Source organism: Dryas octopetala, chromosome 4 (genome assembly GCF_963921425.1).
Source record: "Dryas octopetala chromosome 4, drDryOcto1.1, whole genome shotgun sequence".
Taxonomy (NCBI): domain Eukaryota; kingdom Viridiplantae; phylum Streptophyta; class Magnoliopsida; order Rosales; family Rosaceae; genus Dryas; species Dryas octopetala.
In genome coordinates this window covers 20,444,971-20,465,559 of record NC_141369.1, presented here as the reverse complement: position 1 = coordinate 20,465,559, position 20,589 = coordinate 20,444,971, and the positions used below count along the sequence as shown (strand labels likewise).

General features: G+C 33.5%; 4 protein-coding genes and 1 pseudogene across 4 annotated transcripts; 4 read left to right on the top strand and 1 right to left on the bottom strand.

Moving 5' to 3' along the window:
* The first annotated feature begins 1,530 nt into the window (after nt 1–1,530).
* On the top strand, nt 1,531–4,516 carry LOC147287939 (putative cinnamyl alcohol dehydrogenase 1). Its single transcript, XM_086241063.1, has 6 exons — nt 1,531–1,760; nt 2,337–2,450; nt 2,537–2,767; nt 3,175–3,460; nt 3,713–3,863; nt 4,018–4,516. The coding sequence occupies exons 1-6, from the start codon at nt 1,672–1,674 to the stop codon at nt 4,212–4,214; spliced, it is 1,068 nt and encodes a 355-aa protein (XP_086097189.1). The 5' UTR covers nt 1,531–1,671; the 3' UTR covers nt 4,215–4,516.
* A 2,223-nt stretch (nt 4,517–6,739) lies between these two features.
* Nucleotides 6,740–7,919, top strand: LOC147287938 (putative cinnamyl alcohol dehydrogenase 1). The gene is made up of 3 exons (XM_086240055.1): nt 6,740–6,863; nt 7,116–7,266; nt 7,421–7,919. Exons 1-3 carry the CDS (start codon nt 6,858–6,860, stop codon nt 7,615–7,617), a joined length of 354 nt encoding a protein of 117 aa, XP_086096181.1. The 5' UTR covers nt 6,740–6,857; the 3' UTR covers nt 7,618–7,919.
* Nucleotides 7,920–9,588: 1,669 nt separating this feature from the next.
* Nucleotides 9,589–11,710, top strand: LOC147287937 (putative cinnamyl alcohol dehydrogenase 1). The gene is made up of 5 exons (XM_086239763.1): nt 9,589–9,677; nt 9,762–9,992; nt 10,400–10,685; nt 10,942–11,092; nt 11,265–11,710. The coding sequence occupies exons 1-5, from the start codon at nt 9,667–9,669 to the stop codon at nt 11,459–11,461; spliced, it is 876 nt and encodes a 291-aa protein (XP_086095889.1). The 5' UTR covers nt 9,589–9,666; the 3' UTR covers nt 11,462–11,710.
* A 2,107-nt stretch (nt 11,711–13,817) lies between these two features.
* LOC147287936 (putative cinnamyl alcohol dehydrogenase 1) lies at nt 13,818–16,849 on the top strand. The gene is made up of 6 exons (XM_086240118.1): nt 13,818–14,093; nt 14,672–14,785; nt 14,872–15,102; nt 15,508–15,793; nt 16,044–16,194; nt 16,351–16,849. The coding sequence occupies exons 1-6, from the start codon at nt 14,005–14,007 to the stop codon at nt 16,545–16,547; spliced, it is 1,068 nt and encodes a 355-aa protein (XP_086096244.1). The 5' UTR covers nt 13,818–14,004; the 3' UTR covers nt 16,548–16,849.
* A 1,476-nt stretch (nt 16,850–18,325) lies between these two features.
* Nucleotides 18,326–19,782, bottom strand: LOC147287935 (uncharacterized; annotated as a pseudogene).
* Nucleotides 19,783–20,589: the final 807 nt, after the last annotated feature.

Here is a 20,589-nt window from a genome sequence, read left to right as displayed (position 1 = left end):
AAAAATAATGACATATTTATTTGACAATGTAATGATCAAAATGCTTTATTTAGAAAAAAAGCATATAATTTTTTTTCAAATAAGAAATGTTAAAGGACTAAACTCTAAATTTTTTTTTGGGAGATTATACATCCTCCCGTTTTTTATTATTTTCTATAACAAATTGACAATTTTGTCCTTAAAAATTATTCAGGATTTGACGACATATCCTTATTAGATTTGATCAAAAGTGAAACTTGTCCATATTTGATTCACTTTGAAAGTGATATTCTTGTTTGCATATATATATATATATATATATACAGACTCATTCTGTTGAGGTATACCTCAACTTATTTATGTTGAGATATATCCTATTGGGGCCCACACGAGTCATTTTGTGTCAATCCGAACCATTTATTTTTTACATCTCCATTGATAGATCATCATTGCAAAAAATTAGCCAAATCGGAAATCATTTGCCTATCTAACTTTGATCAAATAAATGGACGAACCAAATATTTTCGATGAAACCGTTCATTTGTTTTATCAAAGTTAGATAGACAAATGATTTCGGATTTGACTAATATTTTGCAAGGATAATCTATCAATGAAGATGATCCTTGCGAACGGTTCGGATCGCCACAAAACGACTCGTGTGGGTCCCAACAAGGTCATACCTCAACATAAATAAGTTGAGTTATACCTCAACAGAAGGAGCATGTATATAGATATATATATATATACATGCTTCTTCTATTGAGGTATACCTCAACTTATTTATGTTGAGGTATACCCTATTGAGGCCCACACGAGTCGTTTTATGTTGATCCGAACCATTGAATTTTTACATCTCCATTGATAGATCATCCTTGTAAAAAATTAGCCAAATCGGAAATCATTTACCTATCTAACTTTAATCAAATAAATGGACGAACCAAATATTTTCGATGAAACCGTCCATTTGTTTTATCAAAGTTAGATAGGCAAATGATTTTCGATTTCACTAATTTTTTGCAAGGATGATATATCAATAGAGATGTAAAAATTGAATGGTTTGGATCGACACAAAACGACTCGTGTGGGCCCCAACAAGATCATACCTCAACATAACTAAGTTGAGGTGTGAGTTTTTCTTAGATTAAGACCGATAGTAATTTAAGATTTTTACTTAAATCCTTTTATTTTTCTTCTTTGACGGCTTTATGTTAAATTTTAACTCCAAGATTTTGAGTAGAATTAAAACCTAACATGCAGACTCTACAAAGTCCACTATATATCTTAGAAAGGGAAATATCCTTCAAATTATGAAAGACTTGATTATAAATTAAAATGATTTTCTTATAAATTAAACGACTTTATTATGAATTTAAAAGTGTTAATTAATTAGGAGCCATCACTGCTTACGCGGGGTGAAAGGACTTCTGACGTATGCTCTTGCGTCATCGTTGCTAGCTCGTCATACATACTTTACTTTTGGAATGAACTGCTCTGCATACTTTTCTAGTTTCCAATCTCTATAGACTCTCAAGCTACTGCATGTATATAAATAGGTGTGGACTATGATCGACAACGCACACACAAGTTCGATCATTAATTCTCGCACCACAAATAAACTTGAAACAATCACCTGCTTCAAGATCATCAAGAGTACTATCTTTCACGCTCTAGTTGACAGACAGAGAAGATATCATGAGCTCCCAAAGTGCAAATGGGAATTGCCTGGGATGGGCTGCAACAGATGAATCTGGAGTTCTATCGCCTTACAACTTTACTCGAAGGTGCATATTATACATACATATATATATATATGCTCATTGTTGCAGAGAAATGAAGAAGAAGAAAAAAAGCAGTATTTTGATGTGTGTTTGAGGGGTCCTTAACATTTCTGCAAAATATGTATGCTGATGTAACTATGTTGCCCATGTCTAGTCATATATATATGGACTCAAATTCTAAGAAGCAAGCACACTGTATTAGTACTGCTTGATTTCACCTAGCTAGTTGGTACAAACAATTTTGTGGAATTCATTGCTTCAACTATATAATATTTTAGTCCGTATAAGAAAAGAGAAACTGCATGTGCTAGCTTGAAAGAAATACAGTGTAGTGCCATTCGTTTTGATAATTAAACAATCTCTAATTTGTCATGGGATAGCTGATTAAAGTGATTTCGTATATAGTGTCTGAAATGCTCTGCTGGATCACTAGTTGGCATCTGGCAATGATGATGTAAACACATGGATTCTCCATACTTTTGAAAACTATGAAATGAGTATAAATTAAACATTGGGTTTGCAAGCTAAATATATTGTTCGAAAATTTGTTAATTAACTTGGTTGAATTCATATATTCAGGGATCTTCAAAACGATGATGTTTCCATAAAGATTACACACTGTGGAATTTGTTATGCTGATGTGATTTGGCCAAGAAACAAACATGGAGATGCACAGTATCCTATGGTGCCTGGGTATGTTAAGTAATTTATTATATATTATATATGATTAGCTCTTACATTTCTTTGGACTGATCTATCAATAATTGATTTGACAACAGACATGAGATTGCTGGCATTGTGCAAGAGGTTGGTCCCAATGTTCGCGGCTTCAAAGTTGGTGACCATGTTGGAGTGGGAACTTATGTTAATTCATGCAGAGATTGTGAGTATTGTGGTGATGGCCAGGAAGTTCTTTGTGAAAAGGGAGCAGTTTATACTTACAACCGTGTTGATGTGGATGGTACAATTACAATGGGAGGGTTTTCCAGTTACATTGTTGTTCATGAAAGGTTAGTGTAGCCCAGTTACTGGTGCTTGCATTTATTCAATGTGAGCAGGTTTTCACTTATCTCTGCATTGATGGTTTTCTATAATGTTTCTTTCCAGAACTCTAAGCCTCACATCATATGCTTGAAAATTAAAAAATTTTGATTTTCGATCTTTTATGCTAATTAGAGATTACATAAACTAAGTACCTCAAATGAGGTGCCCCATGTCAAATATAATGTGCCTACATATATCATCATCTGTTGTGAAATATATTGTGACTGCCCCTGCTGCATATTTGTAATAGGCAACATGTGTGCTTACATTTATAAGTCTTAAGTCTACCCGGTTAATTGGTTAATGCTCAAGGTATTTGGCAAGTTTCACCTGCACACAGATGATGATGTTAGTTTTGTTCATGAATTTATAGGTACTGCTTCAAAATACCAGATGGATATCCATTGGCTTCAGCAGCACCTCTGCTTTGTGCTGGCATTACTGTGTATAATCCCATGATGCGCCATAAGATGAACCAACCCGGTAAATCTCTTGGTGTGATTGGGCTTGGTGGTCTCGGTCACATGGCAGTGAAATTTGGGAAGGCTTTTGGACTAAATGTAACAGTTTTCAGCACAAGCATATCCAAGAAAGAGGAAGCTCTAAGTCTACTCGGTGCAGATAATTTTGTGATCTCATCCGACCAAGAGCAGATGACGGTACAAATGCATAAAAGCTTTCAACATTGATCACTGCACTATTTTATGTACAAAAACCATATACAAAACTATATCTGTGTCATTGATACAATATCAATAGTACAGATTAGTTATGTACCTTTTGTGCACACAAAGTTGTGCATGAGACATTATTCTTAAAGCTTCATATCTTGCCCTGATAACATAAGCAGTTTTATATTGACAACTAATCTTTTCATTTTGTTATATTCATGGTTGTTACCCTTTATGCAGGGCCTGGCTAAGTCACTAGACTTTATTATTGACACAGCATCTGGAAACCACCCATTTGATTTGTACATGTCACTGCTGAAGACTGCTGGTGTTCTGGTCTTGGTGGGAGCCCCAAGTGAAGTCAAATTGAGTCCTTTGAGCCTTATTGGAGGTACTTTAGCAACTGCCATACTCAGTTTTTTTTAATTTTCTTTGTAATTTATGTAGAATTTTATTTCCATGAACCAACTCTTTTTTGAAAATTAGTGATACCTGCTAGGCTAAATCCTGCGTTTAATGAACCAGATGCATTGATCTTTTGTCAGGTATGAAATCGATTTCTGGTAGCGCGGTAGGCGGTACAAAACGGATTCAGGAAATGATAGACTTCTGTGCTGCTCACAAAATATATCCAAACATAGAAGTAGTCCCAATTCAGTATGTGAATGAAGCTCTTGAGAGGCTCATAAAGAGGGATGTGAAGTACCGGTTTGTGGTAGATATTGAAAGCTCCCTAAAATGACAAGGACAAGCAAGATTTGTCTTCCAATAAACTAATAAGTTGACATTGATAAGTCAAAGGCCTATATACAAAAAATTTCATAGTTTCTGTAATAGAGTTGTGGTCAATTTAGTTTTTCTGTTATGAAGGGAGTGGTTGTGTTGATTGCTTCTGTGTGGAAGTGTTGGGCTTTCATCTTCTGCACCACGATGTGAGTGGTTATAACTTAGAAGAATTAAATCAAAATAAAATGAATGAGTTGTATATGTATCTACCTAGCTATGCTATGGCAGTGAATAAAATGCCATGTGATTTGGATTTAATTTGGAGTGGAATCTTGAACATTTTAGAATTCCTTCTTATATTTAAGCCCTTCATTTGTGAGGGGTATCCCCATCTACACCCAATTAAGGTTCAATGACCGTCTAATAAGGAACGTTGGAAAGACTAGTGACGGATTTATGAATTGTTAGTTATAGGGGTAAGATGATCAGCTTTCATGTGGGCTTCTTTTTGGAGAAATGAGAATTAGTTGCCTCTTTATTTTTTAGATTTTCTTTAAACAAGGTATATATTATACATATAACTGGCAAAGTTCACGATCCTAGATATATGTATATATCTGAACTAAAGTTATATGTATATACCTTATAATATATGTATATATTATACATATATTATACATACATATATACCCAAAGATCAATCCTAAGTTGACTAAAGTTTATAGACCATTTTTATATTTAACCCATATATATATAGGCCTTTTTGTTAAAGGATCTTAAATAATTTTAGAGTATTTTTCAATTTTGGTATCTAAACTTTCGGTCAACTAGATACCTAAACTATTATTTGTTATAATTTCATACCTACACTTTAATTTTGTCTCAATTTAGTATATATATTCATATATATATATATATGATTTTTTTCAACTAAGACATCAAAATTAGGGGCATTTTAGTCAATCTAGGATCGTGAATAGACCAAATTGATCCTAGGTATAAGACATGTGCAACACATATAACCAAATTTTGTTAGCATTTTTTAACAAAAGTCACATATATACCAATTTGCGACAAAATAAAAATTTAAGTATGAAATAAAGACAAATAATAGTTTAGGTATTTAGTTGGGATAATGTCCAAAGTTGAGATACGTAAATTGAAAAAAACCCATAATTTTATTTAAGGAATATATCCCTCATAAGGCCCATACTATGTTATACACACACACACATATATATATATAGCTTCCGATAAGAGATCCCTCATTTAGTATTAAATGAGGGATCTCCTGTGAGGCCCACATGAGTCGTTTTGTGTCGATCCAAACCGTTCATTTTTTACATCTCTATTGATAAATCATTCTTGTAAAAAATCAGTCAAATTAGAAACCGTTTACCCATTTGATTAAGCGGTCAAATTTTAGGTGTTTATAGATAAACAACAATTTCGATATATATATATATGCTCATTGTTGTAGAGAAATGAAGAAAAAAAAAAAAAGAAGCTGTATTTTGATGTGTGTTTGAGGGGTGCTTAACATTTCTGCAAAATATGTATGTTGATGTAACTATGTTGCCCATGCATGTCTAGTCATATATATATATGGACTCAAATTCTAAGAAGCTAGCAAAGTGAATTAGTACTGCTTGATTTGACCAAGCTAGCTAGTTGGTACAAACAATTTTGTGGAATTCATTGCTTCAACTATATAATATTTTAGTATAAGATCGAAAAGAGAAACTGCATGTGCTAGCTTGAAAGAAATACAGTGGTGATTTCGTATATAGTGTCTGAAATGCTCTGCTAGATCACTAGTTGGCATCTGGCAATGATGATCTAAACACATGATCATTCTCCATACTTTTGAAAACTATGAAATGAGTATAAAACATTGAGTTTGCAAGCTAAATATATTGTTCGATAATTTGTTAATTAACTTGGTTGAATTCATATATTCAGGGATCTTCAAAAAGATGATGTTTCCATAAAGATTACACACTGTGGAATTTGTAATGCTGATGTGATTTGGCCAAGAAACAAACATGGAGATGCACAGTATCCTATGGTGCCTGGGTATGTTAAGTAATTTATTATGTTATATATGATTTGCTCTTACATTTCTTTGGACTGATCTATCAATAATTGATTTAACAACAGACATGAGATGACTGGCATTGTGCAAGAGGTTGGTCCCAATGTTCGCGGCTTCAAAGTCGGTGACCATGTTGGAGTGGGAACTTATGTTAATTCATGCAGAGATTGTGATTATTGTAGTGATGGCCAGGAAGTTCTTTGTGAAAAGGGAGCAGTTTATACTTACAACCGTGTTGATGTGGATGGTACAATTACAATGGGAGGGTTTTCCAGTTACATTGTTGTTCATGAAAGGTTAGTGTAGCCCAGTTACTGGTGCTTGCATTTATTCAATGTGAGCAGGTTTTCACTTATCTCTGCATTGATGGTTTTCTATAATGTTTCTTTCCAGAACTCTAAGCCTCACATCATATGCTTGAAAATTAAAAAATTTTGATTTTCGATCTTTTATGCTAATTAGAGATTACATGTAACAGTTTTCAGCACAAGCATATCCAAGAAAGAGGAAGCTCTAAGTCTACTCGGTGCAGATAATTTTGTGATCTCATCCGACCAAGAGCAGATGACGGTACAAATGCATAAAAGCTTTCAACATTGATCACTGCACTATTTTATGTACAAAAACCATATACAAAACTATATCTGTGTCATTGATACAATATCAATAGTACAGATTAGTTATGTACCTTTTGTGCACACAAAGTTGTGCATGAGACATTATTCTTAAAGCTTCATATCTTGCCCTGATAACATAAGCAGTTTTATATTGACAACTAATCTTTTCATTTTGTTATATTCATGGTTGTTACCCTTTATGCAGGGCCTGGCTAAGTCACTAGACTTTATTATTGACACAGCATCTGGAAACCACCCATTTGATTTGTACATGTCACTGCTGAAGACTGCTGGTGTTCTGGTCTTGGTGGGAGCCCCAAGTGAAGTCAAATTGAGTCCTTTGAGCCTTATTGGAGGTACTTTAGCAACTGCCATACTCAGTTTTTTTTAATTTTCTTTGTAATTTATGTAGAATTTTATTTCCATGAACCAACTCTTTTTTGAAAATTAGTGATACCTGCTAGGCTAAATCCTGCGTTTAATGAACCAGATGCATTGATCTTTTGTCAGGTATGAAATCGATTTCTGGTAGCGCGGTAGGCGGTACAAAACGGATTCAGGAAATGATAGACTTCTGTGCTGCTCACAAAATATATCCAAACATAGAAGTAGTCCCAATTCAGTATGTGAATGAAGCTCTTGAGAGGCTCATAAAGAGGGATGTGAAGTACCGGTTTGTGGTAGATATTGAAAGCTCCCTAAAATGACAAGGACAAGCAAGATTTGTCTTCCAATAAACTAATAAGTTGACATTGATAAGTCAAAGGCCTATATACAAAAAATTTCATAGTTTCTGTAATAGAGTTGTGGTCAATTTAGTTTTTCTGTTATGAAGGGAGTGGTTGTGTTGATTGCTTCTGTGTGGAAGTGTTGGGCTTTCATCTTCTGCACCACGATGTGAGTGGTTATAACTTAGAAGAATTAAATCAAAATAAAATGAATGAGTTGTATATGTATCTACCTAGCTATGCTATGGCAGTGAATAAAATGCCATGTGATTTGGATTTAATTTGGAGTGGAATCTTGAACATTTTAGAATTCCTTCTTATATTTAAGCCCTTCATTTGTGAGGGGTATCCCCATCTACACCCAATTAAGGTTCAATGACCGTCTAATAAGGAACGTTGGAAAGACTAGTGACGGATTTATGAATTGTTAGTTATAGGGGTAAGATGATCAGCTTTCATGTGGGCTTCTTTTTGGAGAAATGAGAATTAGTTGCCTCTTTATTTTTTAGATTTTCTTTAAACAAGGTATATATTATACATATAACTGGCAAAGTTCACGATCCTAGATATATGTATATATCTGAACTAAAGTTATATGTATATACCTTATAATATATGTATATATTATACATATATTATACATACATATATACCCAAAGATCAATCCTAAGTTGACTAAAGTTTATAGACCATTTTTATATTTAACCCATATATATATAGGCCTTTTTGTTAAAGGATCTTAAATAATTTTAGAGTATTTTTCAATTTTGGTATCTAAACTTTCGGTCAACTAGATACCTAAACTATTATTTGTTATAATTTCATACCTACACTTTAATTTTGTCTCAATTTAGTATATATATTCATATATATATATATATGATTTTTTTCAACTAAGACATCAAAATTAGGGGCATTTTAGTCAATCTAGGATCGTGAATAGACCAAATTGATCCTAGGTATAAGACATGTGCAACACATATAACCAAATTTTGTTAGCATTTTTTAACAAAAGTCACATATATACCAATTTGCGACAAAATAAAAATTTAAGTATGAAATAAAGACAAATAATAGTTTAGGTATTTAGTTGGGATAATGTCCAAAGTTGAGATACGTAAATTGAAAAAAACCCATAATTTTATTTAAGGAATATATCCCTCATAAGGCCCATACTATGTTATACACACACACACATATATATATATAGCTTCCGATAAGAGATCCCTCATTTAGTATTAAATGAGGGATCTCCTGTGAGGCCCACATGAGTCGTTTTGTGTCGATCCAAACCGTTCATTTTTTACATCTCTATTGATAAATCATTCTTGTAAAAAATCAGTCAAATTAGAAACCGTTTACCCATTTGATTAAGCGGTCAAATTTTAGGTGTTTATAGATAAACAACAATTTCGATATATATATATATGCTCATTGTTGTAGAGAAATGAAGAAAAAAAAAAAAAGAAGCTGTATTTTGATGTGTGTTTGAGGGGTGCTTAACATTTCTGCAAAATATGTATGTTGATGTAACTATGTTGCCCATGCATGTCTAGTCATATATATATATGGACTCAAATTCTAAGAAGCTAGCAAAGTGAATTAGTACTGCTTGATTTGACCAAGCTAGCTAGTTGGTACAAACAATTTTGTGGAATTCATTGCTTCAACTATATAATATTTTAGTATAAGATCGAAAAGAGAAACTGCATGTGCTAGCTTGAAAGAAATACAGTGGTGATTTCGTATATAGTGTCTGAAATGCTCTGCTAGATCACTAGTTGGCATCTGGCAATGATGATCTAAACACATGATCATTCTCCATACTTTTGAAAACTATGAAATGAGTATAAAACATTGAGTTTGCAAGCTAAATATATTGTTCGATAATTTGTTAATTAACTTGGTTGAATTCATATATTCAGGGATCTTCAAAAAGATGATGTTTCCATAAAGATTACACACTGTGGAATTTGTAATGCTGATGTGATTTGGCCAAGAAACAAACATGGAGATGCACAGTATCCTATGGTGCCTGGGTATGTTAAGTAATTTATTATGTTATATATGATTTGCTCTTACATTTCTTTGGACTGATCTATCAATAATTGATTTAACAACAGACATGAGATGACTGGCATTGTGCAAGAGGTTGGTCCCAATGTTCGCGGCTTCAAAGTCGGTGACCATGTTGGAGTGGGAACTTATGTTAATTCATGCAGAGATTGTGATTATTGTAGTGATGGCCAGGAAGTTCTTTGTGAAAAGGGAGCAGTTTATACTTACAACCGTGTTGATGTGGATGGTACAATTACAATGGGAGGGTTTTCCAGTTACATTGTTGTTCATGAAAGGTTAGTGTAGCCCAGTTACTGGTGCTTGCATTTATTCAATGTGAGCAGGTTTTCACTTATCTCTGCATTGATGGTTTTCTATAATGTTTCTTTCCAGAACTCTAAGCCTCACATCATATGCTTGAAAATTAAAAAATTTTGATTTTCGATCTTTTATGCTAATTAGAGATTACATAAACTAAGTACCTCAAATGAGGTGCCCCATGTCAAATATAATGTGCCTACATATATCATCATCTGTTGTGAAATATATTGTGACTGCCCCTGCTGCATATTTGTAATAGGCAACATGTGTGCTTACATTTATAAGTCTTAAGTCTACCCGGTTAATTGGTTAATGCTCAAGGTATTTGGCAAGTTTCACCTGCACACAGATGATGATGTTAGTTTTGTTCATGAATTTATAGGTACTGCTTCAAAATACCAGATGGATATCCATTGGCTTCAGCAGCACCTCTGCTTTGTGCTGGCATTACTGTGTATAATCCCATGATGCGCCATAAGATGAACCAACCGGGTAAATCTCTAGGTGTGATTGGGCTTGGTGGTCTCGGTCACATGGCAGTGAAATTTGGGAAGGCTTTTGGACTAAATGTAACAGTTTTCAGCACAAGCATATCAAAGAAAGAGGAAGCTCTACGTCTACTCGGTGCAGATAATTTTGTGATCTCATCCGACCAAGAGCAGATGATGGTACAAATGCATAAAGCTTTCAACATTGATCACTGCACTATTTTATGTACAAAAACCATATACAATACTACATCTGTGTCATTGTTACAAAATCAATATTACAGAGATTAGTTATATATGTACCTTTTGTGCACACAAAGTTGTGCATGACATTATTCTTAAAGCTTCATATCTTGCCCTGATAACATAAGCATTTTTATATTGACAACTAATCTTTTGATGTTGCTATATTCATGGTTGTTACCCTTTTATGCAGGGCCTGGCTAAGTCACTAGACTTTATTATTGACACAGCATCTGGAAACCACCCATTTGATTTGTACATGTCACTGCTGAAGACTGCTGGTGTTCTGGTCTTGGTGGGAGCCCCAAGTGAAGTCAAATTGAGTCCTTTGAGCCTTATTATAGGTACTTTAGCAACTCCCATACTCAGTTTTTTTTTATTTTCTTTGAAATTTATGTAGAATTTTATTTCCATGATCCAACTCTTTTTTAGAAAATTAGTGATGCCTGCTAGGCTAAATCACCTGCTAGGCTAAATCCTGCGTTTAATGAACCAGATGCATTGATCTTTTGTCAGGTATGAAATCGATTTCTGGTAGCGCGGTAGGCGGTACAAAACGGATTCAGGAAATGATAGACTTCTGTGCTGCTCACAAAATATATCCAAACATAGAAGTAGTCCCAATTCAGTATGTGAATGAAGCTCTTGAGAGGCTCATAAAGAGGGATGTGAAGTACCGGTTTGTGGTAGATATTGAAAGCTCCCTAAAATGACAAGGACAAGCAAGATTTGTCTTCCAATAAACTAATAAGTTGACATTGATAAGTCAAAGGCCTATATACAAAAAATTTCATAGTTTCTGTAATAGAGTTGTGGTCAATTTAGTTTTTCTGTTATGAAGGGAGTGGTTGTGTTGATTGCTTCTGTGTGGAAGTGTTGGGCTTTCATCTTCTGCACCACGATGTGAGTGGTTATAACTTAGAAGAATTAAATCAAAATAAAATGAATGAGTTGTATTATTTTTTAAAGAGGCTTTCATCGAGATTATTGAATTTTATAATTTATTAAATAAAGTTTTATGACTTTTAAAATTTTAACTAAAATCTAATAATATTATAATCATTCTATTTTACATAATATTTGTTCATTAGTTTATATTTTTTTTCGTATATACCAGGCGCTAATCACTCGGCGGCCATTTTTGAGTGTTCAGTAGTGCATTTTTTCTTCTTCCTCGCACTAGTTTGTCGGCTTTATATTAAGTTTTAACTCTGAGATTTTGAACTCCCAAAGTTAAAACTTAACATGCAGTCTCTACAAACTTCATTCTATACCCTAGAAAGATATAAGGTGATCTCATATCTTATACCCTCAAAAAATAAAAAAAATAATGACATATTTATTTGACAAAGTAATGATCAAAATGCTTTATTTAGGAAAAAAAAAAAAGCATATGGTTTTTTTTCAAATAAGAAATGTTAAAGGACTAAACTCTAAATTTTTTTTTTGGGAGATTATACATCCTCCCTTTTTTTATTATTTTTTATAACAAATTGACAATTTTGTCCTTAAAAATTGTTCAGGATTTGACGACATATCCTTATTAGATTCGATCAAAAGTGAAACTTGTCCTTATTTGATTCACTTTGAAAGTGATTTTCTTGTTTGCATATATATATATATATATATCAGTTGGAGTCATGTTATTAAATTTTTTTTTTTCTATTAACAACAAATAGATAGATTTCCTAGTTTGTCTTCATCAAAACCAAACAAATAGAAAGTGCATACATAAACTGAGACACAATGACTTCATAGGGTCAAGTGACTGCCTTTGCTGCTATGTGGATCCGTCTTTGTAGACTATCATTTATCAAGTGTGTTAGACAACTATTGTATCTTAAAAGTTTAAGATTGCAGCAACTAGATCAATTTAATTAAGGAGATTTTTAGAATTTAGTTCATTTTATGAGTTTTTTTTTAGATTAAGATCGGTAGTAATTTAGGATTTTTACTTAAATTCTTTTATTTTTCTTCTTTGACGGCTTTATATTAGATTTTAATTTCAAGATTTTGGGTTCCGCCCAAAATTTCAGAATTAAAACCTAACATGCAGCCTCTACAAAGTCCACTATACACCTTAAAAGGGGAAATATTCTTCAAATCGGGAAAGACTTTATTATGAATTAAAATGATTTTCTTATAAATTAAAATGATTTTATTATGAATTAAAATGATTTTTTTATAAATTATTATGAATTAAAAGAATTTTCTTATAAATTTTAAAACACTTCCGATTTTCATCTAAAAACTGTTTTTCTAAAAGACCTAAATCTAATTATCTCATTTAATTATAACTTAATGATTAATTATCATTAGAAAGTATATTTTGATGACGAGAAAAATTTACTTATGACAGAAATATAAGCTGACTTGACATTTTTTATGTCTTGAAAGTGTTATATAATAAAATATAAAAATATATATTATCATATTATTAAATTGAAATACCAAATAATCAGCCAATATTTCTATTGGTGGAAAATTTCTCTCTTTTGAATTTAAGGAATAAAATTTCGGATTTCGAAGAAATTTCGATGAAAATTTTGATAAATTTTAAATTTCGACAAAAATTAGACAGAAACGACGAAAATTATTATCAAAATACGGAAATTTTGAATGAAACCTTACCATATGTTTTTTTAATATATTATCTACTACATTGATAAAAAACATTGAAGAAACCAAATTATATAGTAGGTTTCATGTGATATAAGATGAATATAATGCGCGCTGGAGGTAAATACTATTAAATAAAATTAGTATATTCTTTAGGATATGATATAAGATATTAGGGTTTAAACCTTTTAGGGTATTTTTTATATAAAAATATATTAAAGTTTAGGATTTAAAAACAACTAAACAAAATCTCAAAAAAGCCGAATCAAATCTCAAATTTTTTTTTTTCTTTTCAATTGCCCAAAGACCCAAACCCTAATTAACCCTAAATATATATATATATTTTTTTTTTCTTTCCTTCTTTTCTCTTTCCTCCTTTTTCTTCCTGACTCCTTTTCTTCCCTGACGCCTTTTCTTCCCTTGACTTATCACTTGTCTAGTTATCTTCTTCTTTTTTTTTTTGGTCGAAGACTTATCTTCTTCCTCTGGCTCTAGTTCATTTCTCTCTCCTCCTTCCAGTATTTTACAAGTTCGATCATTAATTCTCGCACCACAAATAAACTTGAAACAATCACCTGCTTCAAGATCATCAAGAGTACTATCTTTCACGCTCTAGCTGACAGACAGAGAAGATATCATGAGCTCCCAAAGTGCCAATGGGAATTGCCTGGGATGGGCTGCAACAGATGAATCTGGAGTTCTATCGCCTTACAACTTTACACGAAGGTGTATATTATACATACATATATATATATATATGCTCATTGTTGCAGAGAAATGAAGAAGAAAAAAAAAAGCAGTATTTTGATGTGTGTTTGAGGGGTCCTTAACATTTCTGCAAAATATGTATGCTGATGTAACTATGTTGCCCATGTCTAGTCATATATATATGGACTCAAATTCTAAGAAGCAAGCACACTGTATTAGTACTGCTTGATTTCACCTAACTAGTTGGTACAAACAATTTTGTGGAATTCATTGCTTCAACTATATAATATTTTAGTCCGTATAAGAAAAGAGAAACTGCATGTGCTAGCTTGAAAGAAATACAGTGTAGTGCCATTCCTTTTGATAATTAAACAATCTCTAATTTGTCATGGGATAGCTGATTAAAGTGATTTCGTATATAGTGTCTGAAATGCTCTGCTGGATCACTAGTTGGCATCTGGCAATGATGATGTAAACACATGAATTCTCCATACTTTTGAAAACTATGAAATGAGTATAAATTAAACATTGGGTTTGCAAGCTAAATATATTGTTCGAAAATTTGTTAATTAACTTGGTTGAATTCATATATTCAGGGATCTTCAAAACGATGATGTTTCCATAAAGATTACACACTGTGGAATTTGTTATGCTGATGTGATTTGGCCAAGAAACAAACTTGGAGATGCACATTATCCTATGGTGCCTGGGTATGTTAAGTAATTTATTATATATTATATATGATTAGCTCTTACATTTCTTTGGACTGATCTATCAATAATTGATTTGACAACAGACATGAGATTGCTGGCATTGTGCAAGAGGTTGGTCCCAATGTTCGCGGCTTCAAAGTTGGTGACCATGTTGGAGTGGGAACTTATGTTAATTCATGCAGAGATTGTGATTATTGTGGTGATGGCCAGGAAGTTCTTTGTGAAAAGGGAGCAGTTTTTACTTACAACCGTGTTGATGTGGATGGTACAATTACAATGGGAGGGTTTTCCAGTTACATTGTTGTTCATGAAAGGTTAGTGTAGCCCAGTTACTGGTGCTTGCATTTATTCAATGTGAGCAGGTTTTCACTTATCTCTGCATTGATGGTTTTGTATAATGTTTCTTTCCAGAACTCTAAGCCTCACATCATATGCTTGAAAATTAAAAAATTTTCATTTCAATCTTTTATGCTAATTATAGATTACATAAACTAAGTACCTAAAATGAGGTGCCCCATGTCAAATATAATGTGCCTACATATATCATCATCTGTTGTGAAATATATTGTGACTGCCCCTGCTGCATATTTGTAATAGGCAACATGCATGCTTACATTTACAAGTCTAAGTCTACCTGATTAATTGGTTAATGCTCAAGGTATTTGGCAAGTTTCACCCGCACACAGATGATGATGTTAGTTTTGTTCATGAATTTATAGGTACTGCTTCAAAATACCAGATGGATATCCATTGGCTTCAGCAGCACCTCTGCTTTGTGCTGGCATTACTGTGTATAATCCCATGATGCGCCATAAGATGAACCAACCCGGTAAATCTCTTGGTGTGATTGGGCTTGGTGGTCTCGGTCACATGGCAGTGAAATTTGGGAAGGCTTTTGGACTAAATGTAACAGTTTTCAGCACAAGCATATCCAAGAAAGAGGACGCTCTAAGTCTACTCGGTGCAGATAATTTTGTGATCTCATCCGACCAAGAGCAGATGACGGTACAAATGCATAAAAGCTTTCAACATTGATCACTGCACTATTTTATGTACAAAAACCATATACAAAACTATATCTGTGTCATTGATACAATATCAATAGTACAGATTAGTTATGTACCTTTTGTGCACACAAAGTGTGCATGAGACATTATTCTTAAAGCTTCATATTTTGCCCTGATAACATAAGCAGTTTTATATTGACAACTAATCTTTTCATTTGTTATATTCATGGTTGTTACCCTTTATGCAGGGCCTGGCTAAGTCACTAGACTTTATTATTGACACAGCATCTGGAAACCACCCATTTGATTTGTACATGTCACTGCTGAAGACTGCTGGTGTTCTGGTCTTGGTGGGAGCCCCAAGTGAAGTCAAATTGAGTCCTGGGAGCCTTATTGGAGGTACTTTAGCAACTCCCATACTCATTTTTCTTAATTTTCTTTGTAATTTATGTAGAATTTTATTTCCATGATCCAACTCTTTTTTGAAAATTAGTGATACCTGCTAGGCTAAATCACTACCAGTTTAATGAACCAGATGCATTGATCTTTTGTCAGGTATGAAATCGATTTCTGGTAGCGCGGTAGGCGGTACAAAACGGATTCAGGAAATGGTAGACTTCTGTGCTGCTCACAAAATATATCCAAACATAGAAGTAGTCCCAATTCAATATGTGAATGAAGCTCTTGAGAGGCTCATAAAGAGGGATGTGAAGTACCGGTTTGTGGTAGATATTGAAAGCTCCCTAAAATGACAAGGACAAGCAAGATTTGTCTTCCAATAAACTAATAAGTTGACATTGATAAGTCAAAGGCCTATATACAAAAAATTTCATAGTTTCTGTAATAGAGTTGTGGTCAATTTAGTTTTTCTGTTATGAAGGGAGTGGTTGTGTTGATTGCTTCTGTGTGAAAGTGTTGGGCTTTCATCTTCTGCAGCACGATGTGAGTGGTTATAACTTAGAAGAATGAAATCAAAATAAAATGAATGAGTTGTATATGTATCTACCTAGCTATGCTATGGCAGTGAATAAAATGCCATGTGATTTGGATTTAATTTGGAGTGGAATCTTGAACATTTTAGAATTCCTTCTTATATTTAAGCCCTTCATTTGTGAGGGGCACTTTTGTATTGCTTGAAAAATGTTAAATGTAGATAAATCACAAGAAAAAGCACACTAAACCAAGTCTTAGAGTATACAGTAAAAATTCTCCAAATTGTCAAGCAATTATATTTAGTGGAAATTTAGTGACTTCGTAGGGTCAAGTGACTGCCTTTGCTCTTATGTAAATCCGTCACTGCAACCAATCGTTTAACAAGGGTGTTAAACAACTATTGTGCCCCAAGAAAGATAGCTATATTTTAATGGAATGGTAAAACTGGAGGTGCTTGACCAAGAAAAATGTTATCTTGTGCTATATTTTAATGGAATGCTATATTTTAATGGAATGGTATCCACGCATGCTCTTGCGTCATCGTTGCTCGTCGTATTGTTCCTAGTCTCCACTCTCCAGTCACTATAGACTCTCTACTGCATGTTATATACATAGGTTGACTAAAGCTTATGGAACATTTTTATATTTAACTCATATATATATATATGCTTTTTTGTTAAAGGATCTTAAATAATTTTAGAGTATTTTTCAATATATTTTGGTATCTGAACTTTCGGTCAACTAGATACCTAAACTATTATTTGTTATAATTTCATACATAGGTTTTAATTTTGTCTCAATTTAGTATATGTATGATTTTTTTCAAATAAGACATCAAAATTAGGGGCGTTTTAGTCAATCTAGGATCGTGAATAGACCAAATTGATCCTAGGTATAAGACATGTGGAACACATATAACCAAATTTTGTTAGCATTTTTTAACAAAAGTCACATTATATACCAATTTGGGACAAAATAAAAATTTAAATATGAAATGAAGACAAATAATAATTTAGGTACCTAGTTGGGATAATGTCCAAAGTTGAGATACGTAAATTGAAAAAAAACCCATAATTTTATTTAAGGAATATATCCCTCATAAGGCCCATACTATGTTATACACACACACACACACACATATATATAGCTTTCGATAAAGAATCCTTCATTTAGTATTAAATAAGGGATCCCCTGTGGGGCCCACATAAGTCGTTTTGTGTCGATCCGAACCGTTCATTTTTTACATATCTATTGATAAATCATTCTTGCAAAAAATCAGTCAAATCAGAAACCATTTACCCATTTGATTAAGCGGTCAAATTTTAGGTGTTTATAGATAAACAACAATTTCGATATATATATATATATATATATGCTCATTGTTGTAGAGAAATGAAGAAAAAAAAAAAAAAAGCTGTATTTTGATGTGTGTTTGAGGGGTGCTTAACATTTCTGCAAAATATGTATGTTGATGTAACTATGTTGCCCATGCATGTCTAGTCATATATATATATATATGAACTCAAATTCTAAAAAGCTAGCAAAGTGAATTAGTACTGCTTGATTTGACCAAGCTATACTACTGCAAAATCCTTCATCAGGCAGCACGCATGATGAAAGTTTCTTTTTTTACTGCATCAAATGTTGGTAACTCATGTTCCCAAAGAGTCTTCAACTCCTCCACTAAAGGTTGAAGATAAATATCTATATCATTTCCAGGACTCTTAGGACCAGGAATAAGCAAAGAAAGCATTAAGTACGGTTGTTTCATGCATAGCCACGGTGGAAGATTATAAACTGAAATTATCACTAGCCAAGTACTGTGGGATAAGCTCATCATACCGAAAGGATTAAATCCATCACTAGCCAACCCTAAGCGCACATTACGTGGCTCTGAACCAAAGGATGGATCTAATATCTAATTTTTCCCACGATGGGGAGTCTGCACGATGCCTAAGCACACCATCCACCTGTCTGCGTTCGGCATGCCATACCATAGGATCAGCGGTATGATGTGACATATAAAGACGTTGGAGTCGTGGTCCCAAAGGAAAGTAACGTAACACCTTATTAGCAACTTTAGTACGAGTGACATGTCCGGCCTCTATGTTTTCCTTGTAACGTGGTTTGCCACACACATGGCATGATGTATTGTTGGCATGCTCCCTCCAATATAACATGCAATCTTTTGGGCATGCATCAATTTTTTCATAACTCAAACCCAAGTCAGTAATGAACTTCTTGGTCTTATAAAAACTGGGTGGCAAATTCACCCCTTTCGGAAACCAATCCTTTAGCAAAGTCAGCAATTCTGTAAAAGATGTGTTGGTTCAAGAATGCAAGCACTTGATCTGATATAATCTCACCAAGAAGGAAAGCTTAGTTCTGCCACAGCCTGGGTACAACTCTACTTTAGCATCCTCCATCGCATGGAAAAAGCTTTCAGCAGCAGAAGTGGGCCCAGAGGGCGGAGAGGTATCATCATTAGTTTCAGCAGTATATTCAAACCCATGCATTCCAAAGGCATCATGCAACATACCAGTCATATCTTCATTCTGAACATGGGTTGCTTCAGTGTTAGGCCTAGGCAACTGCTCCCCATGCGATGTCCATGGTGCATTAACATAATCTTCGTCCATACCATCAATAAAAATGTGTTCTTCAACTTCTATAGGTGACTTCCAATACCGATTACAACATTGACTACACGGGCACTTAATGTCACCATCAAATGCGGATACTCTTAATGCATGGGCGATGAATGCACGTAGCCTTGTCAAATATTCGTCACTCATACGATCCAAAAATGCCCAATCTTTATCTATTGAGAATTCACTATCTACCTAGTAATTAGAAGAAAACTAAGTCAATTTCCAAAAAAAATCCAAAAAATAATAGCAGACGAAGCCCATAAAGATGTTCAACAAAAAAGTGGATGTATGAACAATAGGAAATATGCTTGGATGCAGTTTCCCAATACATACTTATGACAATTGATGGATATATTCAAGAATTAATTTTAATTTCTACTGTAACCACTTGCTTGTTGTTCATTTGCTTATACTCAAAACTGCCAAGGCCAATACAGAGAGAGAATAATAAAAACATGGGTTGGGAGGAAGAAGGATAACTAAATGGGATCAGAAAATTGAGTCATTTTATTCACTACCTTTGTTGATAACAATTATATCTACATGTAAATAGAAATTGAGACAACAACAAACTTGATTTCAATTGTGAAAGCGCACAGACCAAGGTTCAAGTGTTCTTCTTTGTTCTGTATTTAGAATCTTAAAAAAAAAACTGCAGGAATATAGGTCGGATCAAATATACAAGTAGGTATTGTAATATTAAAAATGCAATACTAAAAATTAAATGCTTGCTAAATTAAAATGTCAAACAAAATACATACTTATGGGGATTATTCATCACGCAAGTGACAAACCAAATGCATACTCATATGATATATTCATAACATATATTATAAAGTCATGAACTTAAAAAATGGGAATTCCTAAATTGCAATCAAACCCAATATTTCTATTGTTCTAAATCAATCAGATGTAGAGCTTAAATGGTAAGTCTAACATGTAATAATTCAAGTTCAAATTGCCAGGTTCTCCTTGTCAATTCCTCAATCATTAATCTAATCCGGTCTCGTGGTCTTTGTTGAACTTCATAGCCAACAACTCATAATGGGGATGAAGTATAAGAAGACTACCATTACATACTTAATTAGGCAAATTTGGGATATGAGTATACTAAATAAACCCATACCTAGCCTTATTTGATATCTGAGCGCAGAAAAATTTCTCAATCAAAGGGGGGAAGAGAAGGGGGTTTTGCTCCTGCGCGCAGTGG

What these genes read in the sequence shown, in the direction of transcription:
- LOC147287939 (XM_086241063.1), top strand. Translation starts at nt 1,672, where the DNA reads ATGAGCTCCCAAAGTGCAAATGGGAATTGCCTGGGATGGGCTGCAACA. An exon ending in CAGTATCCTATGGTGCCTGG is followed by an intron (nt 2,451 to 2,536) that starts GTATGTTAAGTA and finishes ATTTGACAACAG; the next exon opens with ACATGAGATTGCTGGCATTG. An exon ending in TACATTGTTGTTCATGAAAG is followed by an intron (nt 2,768 to 3,174) that starts GTTAGTGTAGCC and finishes ATGAATTTATAG; the next exon opens with GTACTGCTTCAAAATACCAG.
- LOC147287938 (XM_086240055.1), top strand. An exon ending in TCCTTTGAGCCTTATTGGAG is followed by an intron (nt 7,267 to 7,420) that starts GTACTTTAGCAA and finishes ATCTTTTGTCAG; the next exon opens with GTATGAAATCGATTTCTGGT.
- LOC147287937 (XM_086239763.1), top strand. An exon ending in CCGACCAAGAGCAGATGATG is followed by an intron (nt 10,686 to 10,941) that starts GTACAAATGCAT and finishes CCTTTTATGCAG; the next exon opens with GGCCTGGCTAAGTCACTAGA. An exon ending in TCCTTTGAGCCTTATTATAG is followed by an intron (nt 11,093 to 11,264) that starts GTACTTTAGCAA and finishes ATCTTTTGTCAG; the next exon opens with GTATGAAATCGATTTCTGGT.
- LOC147287936 (XM_086240118.1), top strand. Translation starts at nt 14,005, where the DNA reads ATGAGCTCCCAAAGTGCCAATGGGAATTGCCTGGGATGGGCTGCAACA. An exon ending in TACATTGTTGTTCATGAAAG is followed by an intron (nt 15,103 to 15,507) that starts GTTAGTGTAGCC and finishes ATGAATTTATAG; the next exon opens with GTACTGCTTCAAAATACCAG. An exon ending in TCCTGGGAGCCTTATTGGAG is followed by an intron (nt 16,195 to 16,350) that starts GTACTTTAGCAA and finishes ATCTTTTGTCAG; the next exon opens with GTATGAAATCGATTTCTGGT.